The 27,772-nt window shown below is 37.2% G+C and overlaps 1 protein-coding gene and 1 non-coding gene across 2 annotated transcripts in view; one reads left to right on the forward strand and one right to left on the reverse strand.

The window, feature by feature from the left end:
* LOC121480284 (inositol 1,4,5-triphosphate receptor associated 2-like) overlaps nt 1-27,772 on the forward strand; it is a 120,783-nt gene that overhangs the window by 61,178 nt on the left and 31,833 nt on the right. Inside the window, 7 exon segments of the mRNA XM_041736733.1 lie at nt 7,727-7,841; nt 8,292-8,454; nt 16,569-16,630; nt 17,772-17,852; nt 18,633-18,729; nt 20,709-20,856; nt 21,612-21,693. Of these exon segments, the coding sequence (XP_041592667.1) occupies nt 7,727-7,841; nt 8,292-8,454; nt 16,569-16,630; nt 17,772-17,852; nt 18,633-18,729; nt 20,709-20,856; nt 21,612-21,693 (748 nt within the window).
* On the reverse strand, nt 13,197-13,303 carry LOC121480436. The gene has a single exon (XR_005984959.1). It is a non-coding gene; the product is annotated as a U6 spliceosomal RNA (small nuclear RNA).

The following is a 27,772-nucleotide window of genomic DNA, read 5'->3' on the forward strand; positions in this document are numbered from 1 at the left end:
TTCCAGGATGGATCACATGTTAGGTCACAAAACAAGTCTTAAAAAATTTTTAGAAGATGGAAATTATACTAAGTATCTTTTCTAACTACAATGGAATAGAACTAGATAGAAATCAATGCCAGAAGGAAAGCTAGAAAATTCACAAATATTTAGAAATTAAGCAATACACTGCTAAAAAAACCACAAAGAAGAAATTAAAAGGGTAATTAGAAAATATCTTGAGACAAAAGTGGGAAGAACATATCAAAACCTATGGCATGCAGCAAAAGCAGTATTAAAAGAGAAATTAAGAGTGACAAATGCCTACATTAAAAAGAAGGAAGATTTCAAATTAACAACTTTATAGCTCAAGAAACCAGAAAAAAATAAGAACAAACTAAGTTCAAAATTAGTACAAGGAAAGAAATAATAAAGATTAGAGGAGAAATAAATGAAATAGAGAATAGAAAAACTCATTAAAAAATAAAATCGGTAAAATAGAGCTGGTTTTTTAGTTAAATATTTAAATATCTGCAATTTAACTATTTGTCATTTTAATTCCAGTATATTAATATCATTGTTATTTTAGTTACAGGTGTACAGTATAGTGATTCAACAATTCTATCCACTACTCAGTACTCACCATGATACTTATATTCTTATCCCATTTCACCCATCTCCCATCCACCTCTGCTGACCACCAGTTCTCCATACTTAAGAGCCATTTTTTTTGGTATCTCTTTGTCCTTTGTTCGTTTGTTTCATAAATTCCACTTATGAGTGAAATCATATGGTATTTTTCTTTCTCTGATGAACTTATATCACATAGCATAACACCCTCTAGATCCATCTATGTTGTTGCAAATGGCATGATTTTATTCTTATTTATGCCCGAGTAATATTCCATTTCACACACACCACACCACACCACATCTTCTTTATCCATTCTTCAATCAATGGACACTTGGGTTGCTTCCATAATTTGGCTGTGGGTTTTTCATATGAAACCTTTGTTATGTTGAGATATGTTCCCTCAACCTACTATGTTGAGGGTTTGGTCATAAGTGGATATTGTGCTTTGCCAAATGCTTTTCCTGCATCTATTGAAATAATCATATAGTTATTATCCTTTCTCTTGTCTATGTTATGTATCATGTTGATTTGTGAACTACTGAATCCCTCTTGCATCCTAGGATTAAATCTCAATCACAATGAATGACTTTTTTAATGTATTACTAGATTTTGTTTAATAGTATTTTTTGAGGATTTGTTCATCCTACTTTTCTTACTCCTGCTTACAGCCATTCTTTTCCACTCAGAGTCCCCTTTAACATTTCTTGTAAGGCTGCTTTAGTGGGGATAAATTCTTTTAACTTTTTTTCCCCCCCTAGGAAACTGTCTCTCCTTCTATTCTATACAACTGGCTTGCTGGATAGAACTTCCGGTTGCCTGTTTTTTCTTTCAGCACTTTGAATATATCATTCCACATCCTCTGGGCTACAGAGTTTCTGCTCAAACATCAGCTTATAGCCTTATGGGGTTTTCCTTGTATACAACTCTTATGCCGTTTTTAAAATTATCTCTTTATTACTCCTTTTTGTATTGTTAATTACTATGTGTCTTGGTGTGGATATGCTTGGGTTGATTTTTTTGGGACTTCCTGTGACTTGCAGATTTAGATTTGTGTTTCATTTTCCAGATTCAGAAAGTTTTCAGCTATTATTTCTTTAAAAAATGTGTATATATATATATATATGTGTGTGTGTGTGTGTGTGTGTATACACATATACACACACACATATTTATTTATATTTACATATATATATATTTCTTATATATTTATATTTCTTCCCCCTTTGCTCTCTCTTTTCCTTCTGGGATCCCTGTAATGTGAATGTTATTAGGCTTGACCATGTCATTGATTTCCCTTAGTTTATTTCAATTTATTATCATTTTTTCTTTTTCCTGTTCACCTAGATTGCCACTACCCTGTCCTCCAAGTCACTGATCCATTCTCCTTCCCCTACAGTATTTTAAATTTCAGTTATTGAGTTATACATCTCTGACTGGCATATTACTTACCTCTGTTTTGTTTCGCTGGCTTGATGTGATTTTTGACTTGTTCATTTGGGACATATTTCTCTATTTCCTCATTTTGTCTAACTCTCTGTGCCTGTCTCTATGTGAGGAAAGTCAGGTAGGTTTCCGATGTTAAAATCAGTGGCCTTATGAAAAAAGAGGTCCGGTGGAGCCCTGCTGTGCCATGTTCCCTATTCACCAGAACCTGGTCTTTTAGAGGTGTCTCCTATGTGTGTTATGTGTATACTGCTATTGTGACTGGGCCTTCAGTCCAGTCATCTGCAGTGGCTCTCCTCACCTGTTGTGGACACAGTTTGATCCCTGCTGTTAATGGGCCAGTCTGGGGCCATCCTGGGCTTGATTTGTGTCAGACCAGGCTTTTTTTCAGAGCTGCAGTAGCATCAAACTTCAGAATGTTCTCCTGTGTTGTTCCATGAGAAGCTTTCATTGACAGGCAGGGACTGCAATCAGACTGGATATCTACCCCTAGCCCACTGGGGTAGGGACATAATCAAACTAGTGTGTATGGTTATCTTTCCCTCTCCCCTCTCCCTCTAGCTGGTTTGGAGGAGTGTTGGCCCCTGCCAGGTCTGATTGTACACTTTCAAGCTTGTGGCACTGCTTTGAATGGATTCCTGCCAAGGACACTTTTTGGGGGACAGGTCTGAGGGAGAATGAAGGGGTGGGGTGCACTGCCAGCAAAGTCTGTGCTGCTCTACTGTGGGAGGGTGCATGAAAACTCCTGCCTAGTCCAGGGTGGAGGAGGAGCACCTAAAGGAGAATGCAGGCTGGGATGCACTGTTATCAAACTAGGCAGAGTGTTTGCTCTGTGCTGGTTCCCACTGGTGTCAATGTATCTAGACTGGGAAAGAAGGGTAGGGGAGGGAAATGGTGCCTGCCATCTCTTTTGTTCTTGAAGAAGTCTTACAAAGATCTCTGCCCCTCCAGCACTTGCTCTGAGATTAATAACTAATCTGTGGAGAGTCTATGCTCCCAGGAAATGACCTGGGTTATATACAGTGATGTGTATGTTATCTAGGTGTATCTGTGGGATAGGGTAAGCCTAGGACCCTCTTCTTCTGACATCTTCCCTGAAAGTCTGAATTTTTTAAAGATATAATTGACAAACATTTATCTAGACTAAGAAAAAAGTAGATTCAAATGAAATAAAAATAAAAGAGGAAATATTACAACTGATGCTACAGTGAAGGGGTAGGGGAGGAGGGTCATAAAAGACCACTGTGAGCAGTCATATACCAACAATTTTGATAACTTTGAAGAAATGGATAAATATGTAGGAAGAAACAACTTACCAATACTGAATCAGTGAGAAAAAGAAAATCTTAATGGAACAAAAATAGTAAGGAGATTGAATCAGTATTCAAAAACACAACAAAGAAAAGATCAAGACTGGGTGGCTTCACTGATGAATTCTTCCAAATAGAAGATTAATAGAAGGAGATTATTGAAAACTTCTGAAACTTTCAAAAAATTATAAAGGAGAGACCACTTCCCAATTCATTTTATGAGGTCAGTACTCTCCTGAAACCAAAACCAAAGACACTGCAAGCAAAGAAACTGTAAGTTAAGATCCCTGATGAGTATAGATGCAAAATCCTCAACAAAATTCTAGTAGCCAACTTTAATAATGCATTGAAAAGATTATACACAATGACATGTGAGATTTATCCCTGTAGTGCAAGGATGGTTCACCATACAAAATTAATTTCTTATACCACATTAGCAGAATTGAAGATAAATATCACATGATCAACTGAATTGACGAAGAAAAGCATTTGACAAGATTTAACACTTTTTCATGATAAACATATTCAAAATACAATTCAAAATAGGAAGAAACTAACTCAACATAATAAAGGCCATATATGAAAAACACACAGCTAACGTACTTAATGATGAAAGGCTGAATATGTTTTCTCTAAAATCAGAACCAAGGCAAGCATGCCCACTCTCACCACTTCTAAAAGACATAGTACTAGGAGTCCTAGCCAGAGTAATCAAGAAAGAAAAAAAGAGATAAAGGGCATCCACATCAGAAAAGAAGAAGTAAAATCATCTGTATTTGCAGATGACATGATCTTCTATATAGAAAACTCTATAAAGACTCCACAAAAAGTTGTTTTAATCAATAAATTCAGCAAAATTGCAGCATACAAATTAACATACAAAAATCAGATACATTTCTGTACACTAACAATGAACTATCCAAAAAGGAAATTGGAAAAGCAGTCTCATTTAAAATAGCACCGAAAACAATGAAATAGGAATGAACCTTAAGGAGGTGAAGACTTAATCATTGAAAACGGTAAAACATTGCTGAAAGAAATTAAAAAGATACAAACTGAAGACATATTGTTTTCGTAGACTAGAAGACTTAATATTGTTAAAAAAAAAAATGTTCAAGCTACCCCAAAGTCATTTACAGATTCAGTGTAATACTGATAAAAATCCTAATGACTTTTTTTACAGTAATAGAAAAAAATTCTAATATATTTTTTAAAGATTTTATTTATTTGAGGAGGAAGAAAGAGGAGAGAGCACAGCCGCAGGGTCAGAGAGTGAAGCAGACTTCTCACTGAGCAAGGAGCCTGACGCAGGGCTCAATTTCAGGACCTGGAGATCATTATCTGAGCTGAAGGCAGATTCTTTTTTTTTTTTTTTTTTTTTTTTTTTTTAGTTTTTTTTTTTTTTTTTTAATTAACTTTTATTGGTGTTTAATTTACCAACATACAGAAAAACACCCAGTGCTCATCCCGTCAAGTGTCCACCTCAGTGCCCGTCACCCATTCCCCTCCAACACCCGCCCTCCTCCCCTTCCACCACCCCTAGTTCGTTTCCCCGAGTTAGGAGTCTTTATGTTCTGTCTCCCTTCCTGATATTTCCCAACATTTCTTTTCCCTTCCTTTATATTCCCTTTCACTATTATTCATATTCCCCACATGAATGAGAATATACACTGTTTGAAGGCAGATTCTTAACCAACTGAGCCACCCAGGCACCCCAAAATAATTCTAATATTTATGTGGAACCAGAAGGGATCCTGAATAGCCAAAACAATCATGAGAAAGAAACACAGAGCTGGAGGTAGCACACATCCTTATCTCAAAATATATTACAAAGCTATAGTAATTAAAACTATAGCCACTGGCCTAAAGACAGTGGAACAAAATAGAGTGCCCACAAATAAGCTCATACATAAATGGCCAACTGATCTTTGACTAGGGTGCCAAGAATATACAATGGAGAAAGGATAGTCTTCAACAAATGGTGTTGAGAAAGTTGGATAGTCATATGCAAAAGAATGAAGTTGAACTCTTGTTATATACCATATACAAAAATCACCTCAAAATGAATTAAGGACTTAAATATAAGACCTAAACGTGGTCTTATAAGAAGAAAACTTATGGGGAAAGTCTTCATGACATTGGATTTGGCTATGACACCGAAAGAACAAAGAATAAAATAAAAGTTAGGTAAGTGAGTATATATTGTATTTCAAAGTTTCTGAACAGCAAAGGAATTGGCAGAGAGAAAATGTACCTTATACAATGTACATTTTTGCAAATATTTGCAAACCACATATCGAATGAGTTAATATTCAAAATATTTGAAGAACTACAACAACTCAATAACAAAAAACCCCAAATAACCCAATTTAAAAATAGCAAAGAACTTGAATAGATGTTTTTCCAAAGAAGACATACCGTTGACCAACAGGTATATGAAAAGATACTCAACCTCACTCATCATCAGGGAAATGCAAATAAAACCCACAATGAGTCATTCACAATGATGAATGAATCACACCTGTTAGGGAAGGCTATTATTTAAAGCCAAAGGAAAAAATAACCACCAAAGATACTAAGTGTTGGCAAAGAGATAGAGAAATAATTAAAACTCTGTACACTGTTGGTGGGAATTTAATACAGTGCAACTGCTATGGAAAACAGTATGGAATTTCCTCAAAAAATTAAAAAATAGGTCTACCATATCATCTAGCAATTCTGCTTCTGGATATGTGTCCAAAAGAATTCAAAGCAAAATCTTGAAGAGATATTTATACACCCACGTTTATTACAGCATTATTCACAATAGCCAAGATGTAGACACAGTCCAAATGTTTGTCAATGGTAAATGGACCATTTATATATAGTGTATGTATATGTGTGTGTGTGTATATATATATATGTATATATATATACAGTGTGCACACACAATGGAATATTATTCAGCCTTAAAAAAGAAATTTTGCCACATGTGATAGCATGGATAAATCTTGAGGATATTATGCTAAGTAAAATTAACCAGGTACAGAAGGACAAATATGGCATGATAGCACTTCTATGAGGTATCTAGAATAGTCAAACTCATAGAAGCAGAGGGTAGAATGGTGATTTCTAGGGACTAGAGGAAGAAGAAATGGAGAGTTGCAACTTAACAGGTATAAAGCTTCAGTTATGCAAGATGAGTAAGTTCTAGAGATCTGCTATACCACCTTGTGCCTATAGTTAAATTTTATATACTTAAAAATGTGTTAAGGGTGTAGATCTCAAATGTTCTTAACTACAATTTTAAAAAAGGAGACTGACTTATAAGGCATTGAACAAGGCTCAATAGATTGTTTAGGTAGTTTTTATTTTAGTTTATAGAATTTTGTGTGCCAGTTTACCATGATGGTAAGCATTCCGTGTGACCATTCTTGTCTCTCATGCAGTTCTTCTTGTAGTAAGGTCTAGATTTATGCCAATTTACAATGTGATTCTGTGCTAATGATTGAGAGGCATGCAAAAGGCCTAAACCTGACAATGTCTTCCTCACTGCTTTGAAGCTCCCAAAGTTTATGATCCCTTTGAGCTAAAGATATCATCCTTATTCAGGTCAAGCTGTTTTCCAGATAGTCATTGACATATTGATATATAGCATGGTTTAAATAATCTCATCAGCTAACTGAAAGCAGGTGCTCTCAGTTTAATGTATTTTGGAAGATTAGGTTCAGATCCAAAAGAGGGGTAACACAATAACACTAAGATTTGGAGTAAGGAAGAAAAGGAGGAGGTGTCGAGTTTTTGGGAAAGATAAGAAAGAAAGAGTAGAAATACTTTCTTTCTGCAGTAGAAATACTAACATGGAGTGTTCATCTGTGCTTGGGGGCAGCCTTTCGTGTGCTGATGATGTAGCATGATTGACAACTCATAAAGAGAAAAGGTCAAGGTCATGACACAAGGCTCTTTTTTTTTTCTTTCCTTGTCATTCCCTTTCCTTTCTTTTTCTGAAACAGTTAGCTATGATGTATAAATACTGCACCTATCACGGTGACCTCATTACAGTGCCATCTTCTAGGCAATTGCTGACTGATGCTAATTACTATGAAGGTAGCTTGGGAAACTGAATATTCCAGTGTAAAATAGGAGACCAAATGCCCTTTTTTGCAAAGTGAGAGTATCAGGCCAACTGATCAATATGATTGCTTTGATTAAAACTCTGTATTGGGTAAGCATTTATTTGTAGTAAACACTTTCACTTTTTCCTCTGATATCTGAGGCAGTGCATTAAGTTTGAACTTGTCACAACTTCCCAGGGGTGGCTCTTAGTTGAAATGTCACTGACAGCTTGTGGTTTGAACTTTTTTTTTTTTTTTTAATGCCAGACAGAAACGACTAGAAGCCCTTGAACAACTGCAAGAAGATGCTGTCAACCAGGAATCCGTCCTTAGGAAGAAGGTCCAAGGAACCAGCCAATGGCTGGGGGACAGAGAGAAGCAGGTAGGGCAGCCTTTGACTGCTTTGTATTCAAGGGGAAGTTTCCTCAGATGTACTTGAAACCATGAAGTAAAAAACGGAGGAGGAACAGAGAAGAAGAAGAAAAAAAAAAAACACCAAAGAGGAACTGCGAAGTTCAGTCCCTGGCGACCAGCAGTGAGCGGAGGAAGCAAAGGGGGAGTTGTAAAAGAGGCGGTGTCAACAGCCTGCTGATGAAAGAGGCATCTTTGCAGAAAGAGGCAACTTGACATATCAGGACTCTTACCACTGTAGAAATAGCTCAGGCATACAAAGCCCATGCAAACACAGAATTGCAGAAGTTCAGTGGAGGCTTATCACTTCCCTGAGAAGAAAAGCACATTTTCAGTTTCGTATGCATAATAACAGTGAGCGCTCAATTGCTTTCTTTCCTGGCCACCCTGCTAAAATCCAGTATTAACTGTACGCTTTCAGGTTGAGGATCGAGATCCAGCAGCCCACTCAGCCCGTGAAAAAGCTAAGTCTTTGCTGCATAAATTAGAGGAAGCAATCTCGGAACAACGGAATCTCTGGACTATAAATACTGAGTTAGTGAACACTTGCCAGACACTTGAGCAGAAGACGAGAAAATTGAAAAGTGAGTAGCAAATATGTGTTATGTCCCAATTCAGTCCGCTCTGAGGTGTGGCGAAAGGACTACAGCCATTTTTGTAGATGACAGCTGCTGCATTATTGCCCACATTTATGACAATAAGATGGTTCCAGAAGGCAGTAGTGTGGGGCTTCCAGAGAGGTTTGCCTAGTGGCCAAGTAGACTGATTTCAAACGACTGACTTTCCCTTTCAGTTTATTATTTTTTTTAATTATTACGAGCTGGATTTGTTCATGGCTGTTATTTCTTTAAATATTAAAAGTTCTCAATATCTGTAAAAGTAAACAAAAAAATCTTGTATGCATGGGGTATTTGAACTTGCAAATGGCTTACATATTCCATCCTGATTTTATTAGCTAGCTTGTAACCATTATATGGTAGAAAAGGACCTGCCTTTCTATTTTGTTTTAAGTAGTAATTTTAGGGTTGTGCAAAATACTTATGAATTCAGTATAGCAAAATATTAAATATATAAAATCCTTTTAAAATTTTAATGTGCTCTCTACATATATATTTTGCTTTAAAAAATTAGAATATTTATCATTTTTCTGTATTATCCGAGAGTGTTTAGGTGTAAAGTCAATTGTCAGATGACAGATGTCAGATTATTCGTAAGCATACTTTATTCTGGAAACATAATCTGGTAAAAATAAAACTTGCTTATTTGGCCATTTATCAGACAATTGCTTTTGTTTTGCCAGCTTCTTGCCCTGGCTGTCCTACATGCATTTTTAGAGAAAGCTACTGATTTGGGTAACAAACAAATGAATTATCAGTTTAAGCTAAGCTAGAGGTGGAGATTTTCAGACTTGGGTTTGTTTTGGATTTATTATATCCTTTCTCCTGCTAACTGAGAATGTTGTCTAAAAAGGCTTGGCTGATTCTAACGTAACAGTAATTATTCAATATTTTATTATTATTTTGAAACCTTGCAGAACTTGCTAGGTTTCAATAATCCTAAGTATCCGTTGACTCCCTCAGTGTAAAGCTTTAAATTACATAATCTATATGTTATTTTTTGATTGCTCAGTGGGTATTGGGAAAGGTTCTCTTGTGATTAGAAGTGTTCCTGTTGAGACACGAATAATAAAGCACTCCAGATTTGGTTTATGGTATGTTTGCTTTAGATACTGTGCTTAGGGGACTAATCTTTTGGTTCAGTTATATTTGTCTTTGATTCAATCAACATTATACCCCATAGTTTTATAAAACTAAGAATTTAGCTCCTTCTGTAGTTCTGCCCCGCCCCCCATACCTTCTTGGAAGAGTCAACTTTTGTAACTAATCCCCAAATATACTTTTTTCATATGAACTTGCTATTATCTTCCCAGTTCATTGGTCCAAATATATTAAAAACAGAAGGTGAAAGCTTCTTGGGTTGCATGCATGTTTTTTTTTTTTCCTATTTATAGAGTAGAATGGATGCCTCCTTTCTGTCTTGAGTTGCTCACAACCTGCCTGCCTTTTTGAACTCTGTTACTTGTTTGTATCTTTTGCTGCCCAGAAGCAGCATGCATATCAAGATTTTGCTCTGAAGCCCATTTGCTTATGAGGATTTCTCTAACAATGCCCTTAAAAATCAACCTTTGCAACAAGAGGGAAATTTAGGTAGCACATATTTTTGAAACGTTCTGTAGAGCAGATTTTCCAGATAGACTGTGAATAAATGTCAGTGAGGTAGGACAGTTATCACATAAACACATCCTGGCACATTCTACCATTACCACTGCCACCACATGCTGTTTGAATTCTGAGTCAGACGTTTGAATTCTGAGTCAGAAAACAAAAATATTCAAATCCATTTAGTTTTTCTGAAACTTTCTGGTTAGCTTAATAAACTATTAAGTGTTTAAGGCAATTGCTTTTTGTTGCATCTCAGAATGGTTCATTAGCAAATTGGGTGAGGATTCTGTTATTTTGTCCAAATGCTCAGGTCAATGACACTGCTCATAAACTGGACCTCAGAAGTTTTTTATGACATTTGATTAGAAATCCTGGACTTAATACTGGATAAGTACTATTGTTCAAGTTTTCAGTTGCCACCAGGACTGGACTGATTTATGAGGCTGTCAGTGTACATGCTAGCCTCCATGAAATGTCCCATTAGTACTGCTAAATTTCTTGAATGGTTACTTACATATTTCCTTTCTTCTGCTTCTTATCTATGTATGTATCTAAGTATCTTGTTAACAAAGGCAGTATTAGGTGTATAAATGGATATTTGTTTTGGAAAGGAAATGTAAAGGCTTCTTAGGGGCACCTGGGTGGCTCAGGGGTTAAGCATCTACCTTTGTCTCAGGGTCTGATCCCAGGATCCTGCTTCTCCCTCTGCCTCTCTCTCTCTGTGTGTCTCTCATGAATAAATAAATCTTAAAAAAAAAAAAAAAGGCTTTAGACCTAGGGCATTCACTCAATATATTAGAGTGAATCTAATGAAATATAGACCACTTGATCTAATACATCACCTCTTTGCTGTTCATCCTCTTATTGCCCCTAACATGAAATCTTCATTGAGTCCCTGATTTAATCAACAATGAGGAAATTTATTACCTTTAGAAACTATGAATATTTCCCTGCAAAAGAGCCTGAAACACTCCTGTATATCGTAATTCCTTAAACATAGTATCTGTATAAACCTTATAGTTTAGAGAAGGGCTTCCCCTAGATGATCTCACTGGAGACTGTCTTCTAACTTGCTGTCCTTAGCACAGAGGGCATGTGGTATGGGACAGATGAGAGCCTTATGGCTTTGAGGATGGATGCAAGATGAGAGCCACGTGTCTTGAACAGTCAGTACACAAGAGGGAAATGAGATTAGAAACAGGGGTTCAGGTGATTGAGACCCTTAAAGATAGGTGTTGGGTTGAGGACCAAGGGAAAAACTCAAAATCAGATAGAGCTTTGCTCAACAGCTCTGATGGGATGGGGGCCTAAGTTTTCCCAAATGTAAGATGCAGAAATGGATAAAATAATCCAGAGGCAGTATAGCGTAATGATTAAGAGCATGGTGTTTGAAGTTAAACCTACCTTCTGATTCTAGGTCAAAAGCAAAACTGGAAAGAAAAAAAAAAAAAGTGAAACTGGATAAAGTTGGGCAAATCACTTTATCTTTCTGGTCTCAGTATCCCCTTCCAGAAAATGCAGTAGCTAATTTATAAATAACAAATGCAAAGCAATAAGCTAGTGCTTGGTCACACTCGGCAGAGTCTATTCTGCTAGAGCACGTTTCTGCCACATGCATTACCTCATTTACCACTAGCCAATGGATAATGACGTGAGTGTAATATGGAAGTTTTATCGTTTCATTCATGATTTTCCTGGGAATAAGATCTGGGACGGTAGGAAGAGAACTGTGACCTTCAGCAGGGAAGGAGAAAGTGTTCAGCTTGGCTGCTGACAGGCAGCAGAAGCCCTTTTAGCTTTCTTTTAAGAAAATTAAAAACAAGTGTCTGCACCTGGGCCACCCCCCCACCCACCCACCCACCCCACCCCCAAGCGAACTGCCTCCCAGCCTTGCAGAGCTCTGGCTTGTGGCAGACTGTACTCCCTCTTGCGTTCAATTCAGCAGTCCCACTGCCTGAGTTCCACCTCCATCTGCATTTTCTTAGCATCCCACCAGCACTGTGCCATTTAAATGTCACCAGCATCTCTACGCTTTTGTTATTGTGCATTTCTATTATTCTGTGAGGCAGCGTTTGGTCATTTCAAGATGCACGTCTCTGTGATCCAAGTTATCTTCCCAGGCACTAATAGTGTATAAGTGTGGTTGGTAGTACTCTGCTTACAGTGTTGTGTATACATTTTTAATGGTTTCTTCCTAACCGTGTTTATCTCAAACTCTGATATTTTTGTTCTTATTGTGATTTTTACATTCCTTCTTTTATTGATGCATAATTAACATCACAAAATGTTCAGATCTTAAGTGGATTGTTTCTCCAGTTTGCCAAATGCACATCCAAACACAGAACTTTTTTTTAACACTTTTTTTAGATGAAGACCTTAATGCTCAGAATCAGTAAATAATGAACCAAAAGTCACAGAGTTAGCAAGTTACAGAACTAGAATTCAAACCCAGCCACCCAGACAGCTTATGTTCAACATATTAATGGTATACCTGTGATTAATATCTTTTTAAAAAATTTTTTATTTAAATTTAATTTGTCAACATATAGTATGACCCCCAGAGCTCATCTCATTCTGTGCCTTCCTTAATGCCTGTCACCCAGTTACCCAATCCCCCCACCCACCTCCCCTTCTGCATCTCAGAGTTAGGAGTCTCTCAGGGCTTGTCATCCTCTCTAATTTTACCCCACTCAGTTTCCCCCTTCCCTTATGGTCCCTTTCACTATTTCTTATATTTCACATATGAGTGAAGCCATATGCCAATTGTCTTTCTCCGACTGACTTATTTCACTCCAGTTCCATCCACGTCAATTTAAATGGTAGGTATTCATCCTTTCTGATGTCTGAGTAATATTCCACCATAGATATATACCACATCCTCTTTTTTAAAGATTTTATTTATTTATTCATGAAAGACACAGACAGACAGAGAGGCAAAGACACAGGCAGAGGGGGAAGCAGGCTCCATGCAGGGAGCCTGACATGGGACTCCATCCCCGGTCTCCAGGATCACGCCCTGGGCCAAAGGCAGGTGCTAAACCGCTGAGCCACCGGGCTGCCCCTACATCCTCTTTATCTTTTTATCTGTCAAAGGACATCATGGCAAAAATATGGAATGCTTCAAGAATTTGCATGTCATCCTTGCACAGGGGTCATGCTAATCTTCTCCATATCATTCCAATTTTAGTATATGTGCTGCCGGAGCAAGCATGAAATACTCCTATAACCCCTGAAAGTTCCCTTGTGCTACTTTCCAGTCACTGCCCTTCCCCCACTTTCACCACTATGAGGATCAGCCTCTGATCTGATTTTTATCACTGATGGGTTAGCTTAGTTTCTAGAATTGAGATATAAAATATGTGCTTTTGTATGTGTCTGTCTTCTTTCCCTCAACATAATATTTATCTTAATATGTTGTGTTTATTAGTGGTATGCCTTTTTCATGATTGAATCTTATTTCTTTGAATGAAATTTTTCCAAAATTTGGTTATCTTTTCTCTATTATTGGACATCTAAATTGTTTGCAGTTTGGGTTGTTATGGAGCAAACTACTTGAACATCTGTGTATGGGTCTTTGTGTGGACATATGTTTTTTTTTTAACCTAGGATAAAGATCTACGAGCAGAGTTGTTAGGTCATAGTGTAGCTGTAACTAAGAAACTGCCAGTTTTCCATAGGGTCAGTAACATTTTACACTCCCACAAGCAGTGTGTGGGAGTTCCAGGTTTTCTACGGCATCAGTGCTTGGGTTGTCAATTTTTTTCATTTTTGCCATTCTTCTGGGTATCTTGCAATTTTCGTTTGTTGTGCTGTTTGGCTATTGTATATCTTCTTTGTGAAATATCTAAGTCATTTGCTCATTTTCAAATTAGACGTTTGTCTTTCTGTTCCTGAGTTGTAGGATTTCTTTACATATTTTGGATACAAGTCCTTTGACAGACATATGTATTTGTTTTGCAAATTATTTTTTTCTGGTCTGCTGTTTTCAATGAAATTGATTTTTTTAATATACAGTTTTATAGTACCTGAGGTAACATATATATTGTGTTATAAAAGTCCATACTCCATAAGTGTCAGCCATCATTGATAGTTAGCATTATTATAGCTCTAATACTATAGTTTTCATTATCAACAGCTAATTAATTGCAGGGCCTTTGCCTGAAAAGCTCATTGTATAGTCATTTGGAAAGTTGTTTTACCTCAGCTTCCTTCAAAGGCAATGTATCCAAGATACTTGGTCTCATTCTATATCACAGATGGCAACAGCAGGGAATACAGTGGCCATTGTTTTATTTGCTTCCATGTGAAATCTAAATGTCCTAGAGACATAGCAGGTCCAACTCCAAACACATAACAAAGAATGCAAAGGTGAATGCAAACTAGGGTCATAAGGCAACGTTTTGCCTTATGGAACATATGGAAATAGTTGCTACACATTGCACAAAACATCTGTTGAAATAAGGTTTATGATTTAAATGTTTTGAGATGGACTATTCCTAAAATCTAAGATTGCCTGGTGGGAAAGCAGATGGGCAATTTAGACAGTCTTATACTAACTCATTATTTCTTCTGAAACACAAGCTTAATTTGGAAATCCAAAGGCAGTGTTTTGGAGATACATGACCTTCAGAAACATAATATTCGCCACTTCTGAAAAGTTTGGTTACTGTTGCTTAAATGTAGGTCGGGAGAAGGATAATGCGTTATTTAGTAGAATTAACAGAATTTTCTAAAATAGAATCTTTACTGGAGTTTTAAGTATTAAAAATTAAATAATGTAATTACTTAAATATGTTAGAAAAAAATTTTATTTTCCCTCCAAGTGGACCTGGTAACACTGTGTCAAGTTTAATTGTGAAATAAGTTATTTTTAGAAAAAAAAATTCTTAAAAAATAGAATTTTACAGGGGTAACTTTCAATATAACTGAAAGATTAAATAGAGTAGATATATTCTATCTTATCTAAAATTCAATATAATAGGGATCCCTGGGTGGCACAGCGGTTTAGCGCCTGCCTTTGGCCCAGGGCACGATCCTGGAGACCCGGGATCGAATCCCACGTCGGGCTCCCGGTCCATGGAGCCTGCTTCTCCCTCTGCCTATGTCTCTGCCTCCCTCTTTCTCTGTGTGACTATCATAAATAAATAAAAATTAAAAAAATAAATAAAATTCAATATAATAGAAAATTAGATTATCTACTTTCACACATATTAGTATTATTGTGGCTCAGAGTTTTTCAGGCTATTGAGATATAAAACTGTTGTACCAGATTCGTATGTGTTTTGGACACCAGAGTATTTGATATTAATTTTCCTTGCTGTTAGTGATTTAAAAAAAAAAAAGTGGTAGCTATTAATATGTCTCCATCTAGCAGATCTTCCTACCCTCCTGTAATTTTTGTTTTTAATCATCTGTGGGCTGAGAAAACAGTCCCAGATTGTGAGAATTATGTATAAATTCAGAGCTTACTGTATGAGTGGAAATGTGAGGAATTGCCATAGGAATAAAGGGCATGAGTATCAACATGTATTTTAGTTCAAAAGACTTGGGCCTATTTTCTGGTCCTTGGCTATATTTCAAAGAGTATGGATTGTCAGGTAAGTAATATGTCAGTGTGTAACTCAAGGAGTTAAAAAGGCATTCCCCCCCCCCCATTCTGTTACTCCAGAGACGAGAATTTGAAGTTATTGGGAGGCAGATTTCAGTTAAGTAGAAAGACAGACATTTTTAATTTCATGAAAAAGTATACTGAATTGAGCATTCTCCTAAGAGTCTGATTCTAGCTCCACAAAAAACCAGTTATCATTGAAATCCTCTATCCCTGTTAAGACATAGAAATGCTACAGAAGGGACACCTGTGTGGCTCAGTGGTTAAACATCTGCCTTCAGTTCAGTGTGTGATCCCGGGGTCCTGAGATTGAGTCCTGCATCGGGCTCCCATGGGGAGCCTGCTTCTCTCTCTGCCTGTGTCTCTGTCTCTCTCTGTCTCTCTCATGAATAAATAAAATTTTAAAAAGAAAGAAATCAATCAATCCTCTGGACAATAGTGTTCTCATCATCTGAGACCTACCCATAGGATTCTGGGTTCTACTTCTAAGGCTGCCATCACAACCAGCTCAAGCAGAGGCTTCTTGGAGAGAGGATTTCTGCATTCTAGGCAGTTGTACTGAATGACCTCTAAGGTATATTTCTATGTTAAGGTGAAATAATTCTGTGACTCATGTCTAGTGGACAGTTCACATGCACCTGTCAAGGTTAATTTTAAATGCCCAGAGGTGGTCGTGATTTGGCTGCTCTAGCCTTTATTCTGCTCTTCCATTTCTGCAAGATGTGAGTTGAGAACGCCATTCTCAGAAGTCATTACCTTCTCTTTTCCTCAGACCCCAAATTTAAAACTGTTAAAAGTTTATTAAAGGAATGACGGGAAAGGGGGTTACAAATTGTCATATTAAGCTGATTATGAATTCTCTTTATAGCAACAACTGAATCACTGAGAAAGAAATTAATTAAAGGACGCCTCCATGGCTTGCTGTTTCAGGTAAAAAAAACAAAAAACAAAACCCCTGTGATGTGTGTTTACCATGGGGAAGAGGTTCAATTTGTATAAGGATCGGAAGCTAATTTATAATAGACAATGATTTTGACCATAAAATTAAATAACCAACTTAGAAGAAAATGCTCTGGTGGACTTTGTCTCTTTTGCACTGAAAGCATTTAGCAAAATAAGAAGGGAGAACTCACATTTAGTCAGTGGCTCCTAATAACATCTTTCAGGGAAGAAGCATTTTAGAATTTACTGCATCTATTAGCAAAGGGCTAATGTTTTAGTCTTCGGCACCTCCTTTCTGCACTGTTAGATGGGCTGGGGTGGTTACTGTCTCTTTTACCTCCTATTTGTTTTTTGTTTTTTTTTTTTTTTTTTCTTTTACCTCCTATTTGAATTAAACTTTCAGCTTCTTTCTGTTTATCTTAGTATAGCCATGGTAGAGTTCAGTGTATTTCTTTCCCTTATGATGCTTGCCAAATTTCTCTTTTTTTGTTCATAAATGAGGAACATAAGGAACAGTAAGGTTGGCACTGGGGGAAAGGACCGGGGAAGGGAAGATAGAAGGGTGATGTCTGTATCTATCTGTTTCCAGGGCATAATGCAGGCACATCTGTTTAAGTAGAAAAAAAAATTGTTCATGTGGGAGATTAAGCTAGGCAGAGTGCCTAAAAAGCCCCCTACAATAAATTGAAGTGGGAAAACCTCCACATCTAAATATGCTTTAATCCTATTAGCAACACCAATACAATTTTCTATTACAATATAACTATGATAGGTGTGTTTCTTCCTCCTGGATTAAGGTCACAATTCGATTGCTGTGAGGTTTTCACAGGCACCATCTTCACTACATGACATGTCTCCAACAAGCTTCCTTGGCCTCTGCCTAAAGATTTCAATGACAAAACCATTGCATTTCCTGTCCCTGATCTTTAAATTTCATTCCTAGAAGAAGCAAGGAGGGAAATGCAATAAAACTTTACAGTCATAAACCTTCCCTTAAAGTTGAACACTTGACCAAACTGGCCAATACGACCCTCCTCAGGTAGTATCATATCTTCTCATAAGTGTAATATGATTTGTATCTTTGTCATCATTCTGCCTTTGAATATGCTCCACCATTTTCTCATGACAGAGCTGTTTAGATGAGAAATCTCCTCACTCTGATCCCTTCTCCTGCACAGATGGAATTCAACAACCATTTCAAGAACAACTGGTAAGTTTTAAGCTTTTTGAAATGATTTGAGTGTCAGTTGTGAATCACTACTATGTCAAAAGAGAAAGTTATGTCCAGTATGTGTTAGTAGTCTTAGAACTCTAAGCCAGATCATTTTTGAGAGATTATTAGATGAAGCAATGGATATGTACTTTTTTCTTTTTTTACCTTTTTTCTTTTCTAGAGAGAGAGCGTACAAATGGGGAGGGTGGACAGAGGGAGAGAAAGAGAGAGATAATCCTAAGGAGACTTCATGCCCCATAGAGCCCAACACAGGGCTCGATTTCAAGACTGAGATCATGACCTGAGTCAAAATCAAGAGTTATATACTTAACTGACTGAGCTACCTAGGAGCCCCTATTTTTTCTTAGTCACACACATGCATACGATTCTGGTAGACCCTACAATATGGAAATATGTTAAATTACTTAATTGTGGTATCATGAAGAAATATTGTATAACTAACTAAGCTTCCCTCTCATATATACCTTTCTCCTCAAGGCTTTTGTTTATATGAGAATGTTGACTATTGGTAATTGATAAAATACTGTTAAATTATTGAACTGTGATTTTTATTGAGAATTATACTTTATAGGGTATAGCTTTTGACCAAAATGTTGAAAGCTTTATTACTTGGAATCGTTTATTTTCTTCTTGACCTCTCTCACAGGGTTGAGACCAGTGATATTCTTTATACCTTTGGAGATGAGGAGAATAGATAATGAAATATGTTATGTTACACCCCGTTAGATATCTAATATTATTTAATTTTCTGTTCAGAAGCAGTGTAGCCATAAACAATATAGTGGTCAAGAGGCACGAATACATCAGACACTCCTGACCTTCAAACATACATGCTGGTACACGCCTCTGTTAGGTAAGCATGGAGAATCCCCCCCCACCCCTTATATCCATCCTATTGTGCATGGCTTGGGAGTAGGGTTCTTTTCGAAAGGGAAAATAATTAATCACAATTATATTTGTACAGGAAAAGTTGTTAAATATTTGGATATTTATCCCTGAATGCAATCAATCAACTTACGTTTGAGCACCTACTGTGTGCAAGGCACCATATTATGTATAACAGAGAATAAATCCTAAAATAGCTCACAGCTTATCAGGGAGATTAGAATGGACTCAGAGAAGGCTCCACAGAAGAAATGAGAGTTGAACCAGACCTTGAAAGACGGGTTGTATTTGGAAAAACAAAGAGCACGGAAAACGTATTCTTACTGGGGAAGACAAAAATAAAACAGAAAAATGCAAAAATCTCAAGTGTTTGAAGGATCAAAGTCAGACAAGTCATTTTGGAAGCAAGAGGAGTTTGGTTGTGATACAGTAGAATATGTTTGGAACAGGTTGTAGGTCAAATTATGGGCTATAACTCAGTGCCAGGCTAAGGAGAATGAGCTTTATCTTAGGAAATGCTCAGGGTTGTGACATCTTTCATCACAACCTAGATGTGGTTGAAAGCAAAAGTGAGTGGCTGGTACTGAAACAACAAAAGAAATGGAATGATTATCAAAATAAAGTTAAGGGGCAGCCCAGGTGGCTCAGCGGTTTAGGTTTAGGTTCAGGGTGTGATCCTGGAGACCCGGGATTGAGTCCCATGTCGGGCTCCCTGCATGGGGCCTGCTTCTTCTTCTGCCTGTGTCTCTGCCTCTCTCTCTCTCTCTCTCTGTTTCTCATGAATAAATAAATAAAATCTTAAAAAAAAAAAGTATCCTTATAAAATAAATAAAGTTAAGAAGAATAAATAACAAGTATACCGATCTACGGATCATTTCAACTGGAGAAGGGCAAACTATTACCACCACTAATGGAATGGCCATTTTGTATCAAGCAATAGTTGGGTGCTTTATAGCAATGATTTTACTCACACCACACTAGTGATAACACAACCACAACCCTGACAGTGTCTGTGGGTGCCTGCTATATGCCAGGCAGAGTTCTCTGCTCTTAACATCACTATTACTTCATTTAATCCTCACTACATCCCTGCCAGGTAGGTGCTAATGTAATCTCCATTTTAAAACAAGGAAACAGAGGAACACTGAAGTAATTTGCCTAATGTTCCAAAATTATAATCCAAAATTATACAACTAGTATGTGGCAGAACCAGGATTTGAACTAGAAATTTCTGATTGATGCCAAAGCCTGTGGTTTTTCTATTAAACTCTGCTGCTTCCTAGACTCAAGATGGTTTCCTCCAAAAAACATCGTCTGTTACCCTATTTCCCTTGTCTTTTCTCAGGTCCCCATCACAATGTCTAACCATTTTCTCTTCAGGAGTTGGAAAAGCTGTTTCTGGCAAGTGCTGGGCAGTGAATACTTCAAGCGCTGTAGAGTCTATGGTTTCTGCAGCAACTACTCAGTTTTGCTGTTGTGTCACACAACCATGGGCAGTATTGAATGAATGAGTGTGTCTGTGTCACAGTAAAACCTTATTGACAAAAACAGGCAGCTGGCTGAATTTTACCCTCTGACTGCAGATTGTTGACCCTTCTAGTTGCTTAGTGGGCAAAGATTTTCTGACCCCTTTCCACTCTGCTTAAAAAAAAAAAAAAAAAAAAAAAGCATTTTCACTTCATATAACTAGGCATCAAGGAGGGGAAGGGTTAATAGAATTGAACTGACCTCTGCTTTTTCAGCAGTGGTCCAATCTCTGAAGAGGAAAAGAATTTATATATTATAAATTATATATATATATAATTTATAAGTTTATAAATATATGTTTATAAATATATATTTGTAAATATAAATAATATTTATATATCTATAGTATTTATGTAAATGTATCTATAAATATAGTTTAAACCAGAAATAAATTTGGTTTTATTCTCTTCTCTTCTGCAGATGCCTTGCATCTAGAGAGTCTCACAGCAATTCCACGGCTGGAATTGACACTTTTCTCAGGTGTAGCCAAACAAATCCAGGTTTCATGTGAAAGCCCCAACTATGGAGAAATAGAGGATGGTGCTTTGGATGTGACTAGAAGACACAAGTAAGTTAAAAGAGCAAATATATTTACCCTATTCTTCATGGGTAGCCTATTCCTATTGCCTAAACTTTTAATCACTTAGATTTTGGTATCCTGAGGCCGTAACATGTTTATTAATGGAATTTTTGTGATAGAACTCCTCTGACTTTTTGAAAATTGAAAATTTTAAAATAAGGGTACCTCTATAGTTTTTTGAAGTGACTTTTCTTGTTCTTTGAATTCCCTAATGTCCATTCTAAGATATAAAAGACAGATTAGGCTGCCTGAAATGTTTTAGGAATATACTCTGTATATGCTAAGTTAACTTATTCAGATAGGCTTTGATCATATTCTATTCCTTCTTCCTCAAGGTTAATGAGCCTCTGCAAATCCATGTCCCCACACCTACCCTCTCCCGAAGCTCAAAGCTCGTCCGTACTCACCTTTCTGAGTCCACAGACTGACCTTCCTTAGGAAAAGTTTCAAAGTGTCAGTGGAGTTCATGAACCCTATCCACCTCGGTGAAATTTCCTTTCTGTATCTAGGGTGAGGAAGCAAGGCTTTGAATTGCAAATTCTTTATTTTCATTTTTGGCTAGATTCTCTCTGGTTTCTGTCCTGTCTCTCCTGAGGTTGGAGCTCTCTTTCCTTATGCCTTACTAAAACCATGAACTTAATTAGAAATTTGATTAAGCTGAGGCAGGGAAGGGAAATATTTGGTATCTGCTGGAATTCTCAGTCTTTCCACCTGTAGTAAGGAACTTTGTTTTCTATTGCCAGGTGCCCAGGCCCTAAAGTTGGCCCCCACCCAGGAACGGATCCTTTAGGTTGCATCAGGATGAATGATGACCTAAGGATGGAAGTGAGCATTTGACTATATTTTAACTTTATTTTTAGTACTGCTTTAACTATGTCTTCTTCTATAGGTATATATATTTTTAGAAGTATTATGGGCACTCTTATAGAAAGTAATGAATCTTATACCATAAGACATACATAAATGCATGAAAATGTTAACCATTGATGGCATGAAATTAAAATTCAGTCACTTGGGGGCTTTCAACCCCTTCTGTAGTATAAGCCCAAGGATATAATGCTGAAAGGAGACTTTGGTGAAGTACACTGAACACTTTGCTTAAGAGGCAGGCTGACTTGGGACTTAAAATTCACTAATGACCCCAAGAAGTCAGGTATCATTGTCTGTCTAAGAATTGAAATCAAGCCTAGATATCCTTTGATGAGCTGGTACTTTGTAAAAACGCACAAAGTAGAGCAATGCCCAGAGAATATTCATTGCTGCAGTTGCGTGCTAGTGGTACTTCTCTCCCCCCAAAAACAAAGCAAAACAACTAAATAACATATCATTTAGGCAAATTCCCCAGGTTCTGGAGGTGTGTATGGAGTGCCTCCCTCAGTCTACAGCTTGAGCTCCATAATTTTCTCAAATGGTACAGACAGTTCTGTTTCAGGATATAACAATCCATCATTCTTCCTTTTTCTTTTAGTGCTTAATTGATATGTAATTTACATATTGAACAGTTTATTCAATTGTATGATTTTAAATAAATTCACAAAATTTCACAACCATCACCAAAATCAATTTTAGAATATTTTGACAATCCTAAAAAGAAACCTCATGCCCATTGACAGTCTATCCCTATTCTCCCTACCCCCAAACCCTCACCCCACGGTAATCACTAATCCACTTCCTGTCTCTATACATTTGCCTCACCTGGATATCTCATATAAATGGAATAACAATATGTAACCTCTTGTGACTGGCTTCTTTCACTTAGTGCAATGTCCTCAAGGTTCACCCAAGTTGTAGCATATTATCAGTATTTCTTTCCTTTTTATGACTGAATAATATACCAGTGGATGGATATATCACATTTTGTGTATCCACTCATCAGCTGATTCACTTGGGTTATTTCCATATTTTGGCTTTGTAAATAATGCTACTATGAATGTTAGTGTATAAGTTTTTGTGTACACATATGGGCATTCTTTTGGATACATACCTAGGAGTGGAATTGCTACATCATATGGTAATTCTAACATTTTGAAGACCTGCAAAACAGGTTTCCAAAGCGGCTATCCCATTTTCCATTCCCACGAGTAATGTATGAGGCTTCCAATTTCTCTACATCCTTGTTAACATTTGTCTGTTTTTTTTTTTTTATTATAGCCATCTTAGCAGGTATGAAGTAGTTTTGATGGTTTGGGTTTGTATTTCCCTAATGACAAATGATGTTGAACATCTTTTTGTGCACTTCTTGGCCATTTATACATCTTTTTTGGAGCTATATCTACCCAGATCTTTAATCATCTTAAAATGGGGTTCTTTTTACTACTGAGCTATATGAACTACTCTCATTATTCCTTTAAAGTGTATGTATCTGACATTTTTCTGTTCCTTAATACCCATCCTATTGAGTAGCTAAGAAAAGGAAAGAAAAAGGAAATGAATCTATTTTGCTATTACTTAGCAGTTCTTGTAAAGTTTAATAAAGGAAGTTGGACTTGGAAGCTTACAGGATGTTTGGTTACTAGTAATTTCCCTTTTATCTGACACTGATTTCACCAACAAGGGGGACGATACACATATCAGTTGTGTACCAGGTACTTTGTGGGAAAGCGCTTCCATATGCCATGTTATTAATTTTCTCCACAACTTTGAGTGGTAGGTATTCTCTGCTTTTAGAGATGAGACAACTGAAGTTCAAAGAGGTTGAATAACTTGTCTAAAATCACTCAGTTGGTAACGAGCAAAGCTGGGATTCAAATTCAGATTTGTCTAATTTCAAAGGATAAGCCTTTCTCACAGCCCCTCATAGAACACTGAATTTAGACCTTTCGATCATAATTACTCATAATTACCTTGAAAGTAGTTTTTTGGCTAAGAAATGTGCCATCTAAAAGGATCTCCTAATCCACCATCATTAGGATATGTGACAGTTTTTTTGTCTATTGTCTTGACACCATTAAGAAACAGGAGCTAATAGACCATAATAGAAACTCCTATCAAATGTCCCTGGGCACATGTACACGTTCCCTGAAGGTTTTCATACTGTCTTCTGTGCCATTTCTTCTAGAGTCCCCAGAAACTAGTCTGTCAGCTGCACTTGGTAGCTGATATCACCACTTCTCACCATTCTCTTTTCAGGTTTCTGTTCCACTGAAGAATCTCTGCAGCCTGTTCACTTCATGATTCACTCTCTCATGCCTGTTTCTTGAATAGACCTTCACTTCCTACCTCTCAAATTCCCCAAACTCATATCTTAAACAAATAGAAAATTCTCCTTAGAAAACAATTATCTAAGCATTCTCATTAATAAGTGCAGGGAATTGGAATGAAATATGAGATAAAAATTATAAAAAACATAATCTGTGTTTACCCCAGTGACCCATAAATTATTGTGTTTTCTTAAGTCTTTGGATTCAACTTTAGGATTTTTGTCAAGCAACTTGATTTAGTTTTCAAGTCCTTTTGTAATCTGGTCACAACCTACCTTTCTATCCTTCCCTGTTGCCTATGTTTATCCCTGCATGTCAGTGAAATCAAGTAATATTTATTGTTGGGATATATCACAAAAACCTGCCTGTACACTTCTTTCTGCCCAGAACATATGCACTTCTCCATTTCTCAAATTCTATTTGACTATTGAGGTCTATTTGAAAACCAGCTCTTCCATAAAACCTTTCTTTTGGTAGCAAGAAGTGTTTATAGTCAAGTATCTCCAGTTGTTCTAGACTAGAGGTGGAAATCAGGATAATTAGAAGTTGAGAAATCAGGTTGTTCCCTGTTTCTCCCTCTGTCTAAGTATGGAAAAGTCATGTCTTTCAGCCCTATTTCCTCATTTCTCAACTATCCCACTCAGGAAAAAATGAGTTTGCTCCCTTCTTTTGGACCTCAGCAACTCTAGTCCTCCTTGTTGTCACCTATACTTTGGCTGCATTATAATTCTTTGTTTTCTTCTATTTATTTCTGTAGTAGATCAGAAACTTGGTGGAGAGTACCTTTGGCTGGCTGTTAACTGATGTGCATCTAACACCCTGCATAAATTTGGTATATGGTTGCTGCCTTTAATACCTGTTGAATGCCTATTTGTTTATTCTTATAGTCCCTAAAGGGCCTATTTAAAACATTGAGGCTGAGGACTCAATGAAATCATTGAGTTGACAACCTTGCCCCTTTATTTTCTGCCTCCTTCTTTGGATTGGTATTCCTGAGAACTTGGGATTTGTTTTTTATTCATCTCCTATATTCACAGAAGCAGCTGCATTCTAGTATCCTTATCAGAAAGTACAATGGGAGGTAAAAGTGAACATCTGTATTCTTAAAAGGATCTTTTTGAGTGAGCAAAGGACTCTAATAAGATTATCGTCTCAAAAAGAATATCTCATAATAAAATAATTTGGGATCCAGTTTTGGACATTCTTGGGGAAAGCAGAGTTACTTTATTGACCCAGAAAATTCATTTTTTTCCAGAAAATTCATTTGTTTGGAATATCGTAGTGTAGAGAGAAAAGAAGAAGATGAACTATTTTCAGTCCTTGTCTTTAAAGATTCAGACTGAAATATTTATGGAAGAAATGTTTATGATATCGGGGAATTGCATCAAAATAATGCAGGCGTGGTTTTAGTGGGTGAGAGAATAGATTGGCCACAGGTTGGTAATAGCTAATAGCTGCAGAATGGGTACACAAAGGTGACTTATTCTATTCTGTTACTTTTGTATTTAAAAATTCTTCCAGTAACGACTTCGAATTTTTAGCTACATAGCATTGGCTTTGGAATCAGGCAGGCCTGGATTTAAGACTGGCTCTGTTACTCATTAGCCTTGTGAACCAGGACAAGCCTAATCTCTCTGAATTTGCCTGTGACCCCCCCCCCCATGAAAGAGAGATACTACTTTTCAGGGTTCTTTTGATGTTTCAAATACATACATACATATGTTACATGTGTGCATACACATATCTGCAATGGCTGGGTTCTAGCCTAACCAGTCCATGAAAAACCAAGTCGGTTGTATTTAGAGAAAAGACAAGTCTTAATTCTGTTTGTCTACTTGCTGCTTAATAGTAAGGCCTTTCTCCTCCATGCGGTCCCTTCTCAACATGTTCAAGAATCTCTAGGGGCATATACCAATATCTCCTAATGTCCTTCAGGTTCCCACCAACTAGGGGGTCCAGGGAAGGTCATGTGACCTCCTGAGAGATTGTGGGGAAAGGAAGCTAGTTTCACCACTCAAATCTCTGCAGTCCTCTTTGTTTGTTATCCCTACCATCCACAGGCCCTCCATGCTGACCTCCTTGAAGCTCTGTGTCTGATGACTCAGTGATGTCTCCCTGGCTGGTGGAGAGATGACTCTCCCTTTTTGTCTCAGTACTTCAGAGTGAGGTCCTACTGCGGTGTTAGGTGGACTGCTTGTGATGGGATTGTAAAATTACTCTCTCAGCTTCAAGGCATATAGACAATCCAGTGGGCTGGGAGGAATAGTGGTCAGTAGTTGCCTCCCACTACCTCAAGTACTGTGGCTTCCTTCAGTAGCTAGGCCTAGCAGTCCATTTAGCCTGACTTCCTCACCTCTTCTGCACTCTTGGCAGTTTCTCTCCAGGACCAAACTGTCTCTCCTTATAGTCTGTCTTCTTTTCCTTAGGCACTGCTCCAACCATGGAGTCTGAACAGCAGCCCAAATGCCAAACTGGACGTGTGCTTAGATAGCTGGGCATGTCCCCGGTTACTCCAAGAATTAAGGAGCTTCATGAAAATTCTGACTATGAAAATGATTATTCTAACTACTTCAGTCTCAGATCTGACCCCACCAAGACACCTTAGAATGTATGCAAAGTACCTGGTTCCTAGTAAACTCAGAAAATAGCAGCTGTAACTATTACCCAGAATCAGAATGATCAGCAGTATAAAGCTCAGAATATACCTTGTCATGAGCATTATGTAGTGTGTAGACTTGTCAAATCACTATCTTGTACACCTGAAACTAATGTAACATTGTGTGTCAACTACACATCAATTTAAAAAAAAAAGGCACCTGGGTAGTTCAGTCAGTTGGGCATCTGACTCTTGATCTCAGCTCAGGTCTTGGTCTCAGGATGGTGAGTTCAAGCCCCTTGTTGGGCTCCACACTGAGCATGGTGCCTACTTAAAAAGAAAAAAAGCAGCAGCAGAAGATACCTTGTTACAGTCAGGATATGAAGATGAATTTCTCTGTTTTTACTTTGGCTATTCAAAAAAATGTCTTGCTATCCCTTTGAGGTGTTCTTCATGTTATTACATGTTTTTGTCTGAGAAGTGCTATCACTAGGAGGAGGTGAATTATGAGACAAAGAACAGAATCAATTTTGAAATATCTCAGAAGATTTTCTGGCCATTGTCTGTTCTGTTCTCTCGGGCTGTGTGTGCTGCGGCATTAATAACCTTGGAGAATAAATAACATTGCCAGTTGCAAAATTGGGACATGTAGAAGTTGACTGATAACTGTACTATAAATGAACCTCAGAGTGGTGGGTGTGTCCTGTAGATCTGAGGGTGTGGTGTCTTTTTAGTTACAAACTTATGAGGAAATTCAGTTTTGTTTAGGTTACAGTAAGTTGTGATTTTTTGGCATTCAATTTCATATTCTTTCTCTTTTTAGAACATTGAAACTGACGTTGAGTCAAGGGCATTATTTTTAAGTTAGAATGAAATTGGTCTATATAGACTTTTCTGCAGTTTTTTTCTCAGAAAATCCTTGAGTCACACCAATCCTCTAAAATAGATCTAATAGCAAAAATTACATTGGTAACGTGAATGTAGCTTACTGGAAGGTTTCTGATCATAAAATGTATAGATAAACATTTCATCTAAAAAAGAAAAAGATAAAGTAACCCTGGAAAATTATCTATGCCTATTAATTACCCCCATTAATATCTTAAAAGCT

Source organism: Vulpes lagopus, chromosome 21 (genome assembly GCF_018345385.1).
Source record: "Vulpes lagopus strain Blue_001 chromosome 21, ASM1834538v1, whole genome shotgun sequence".
Taxonomy (NCBI): Eukaryota; Metazoa; Chordata; class Mammalia; order Carnivora; family Canidae; genus Vulpes; species Vulpes lagopus.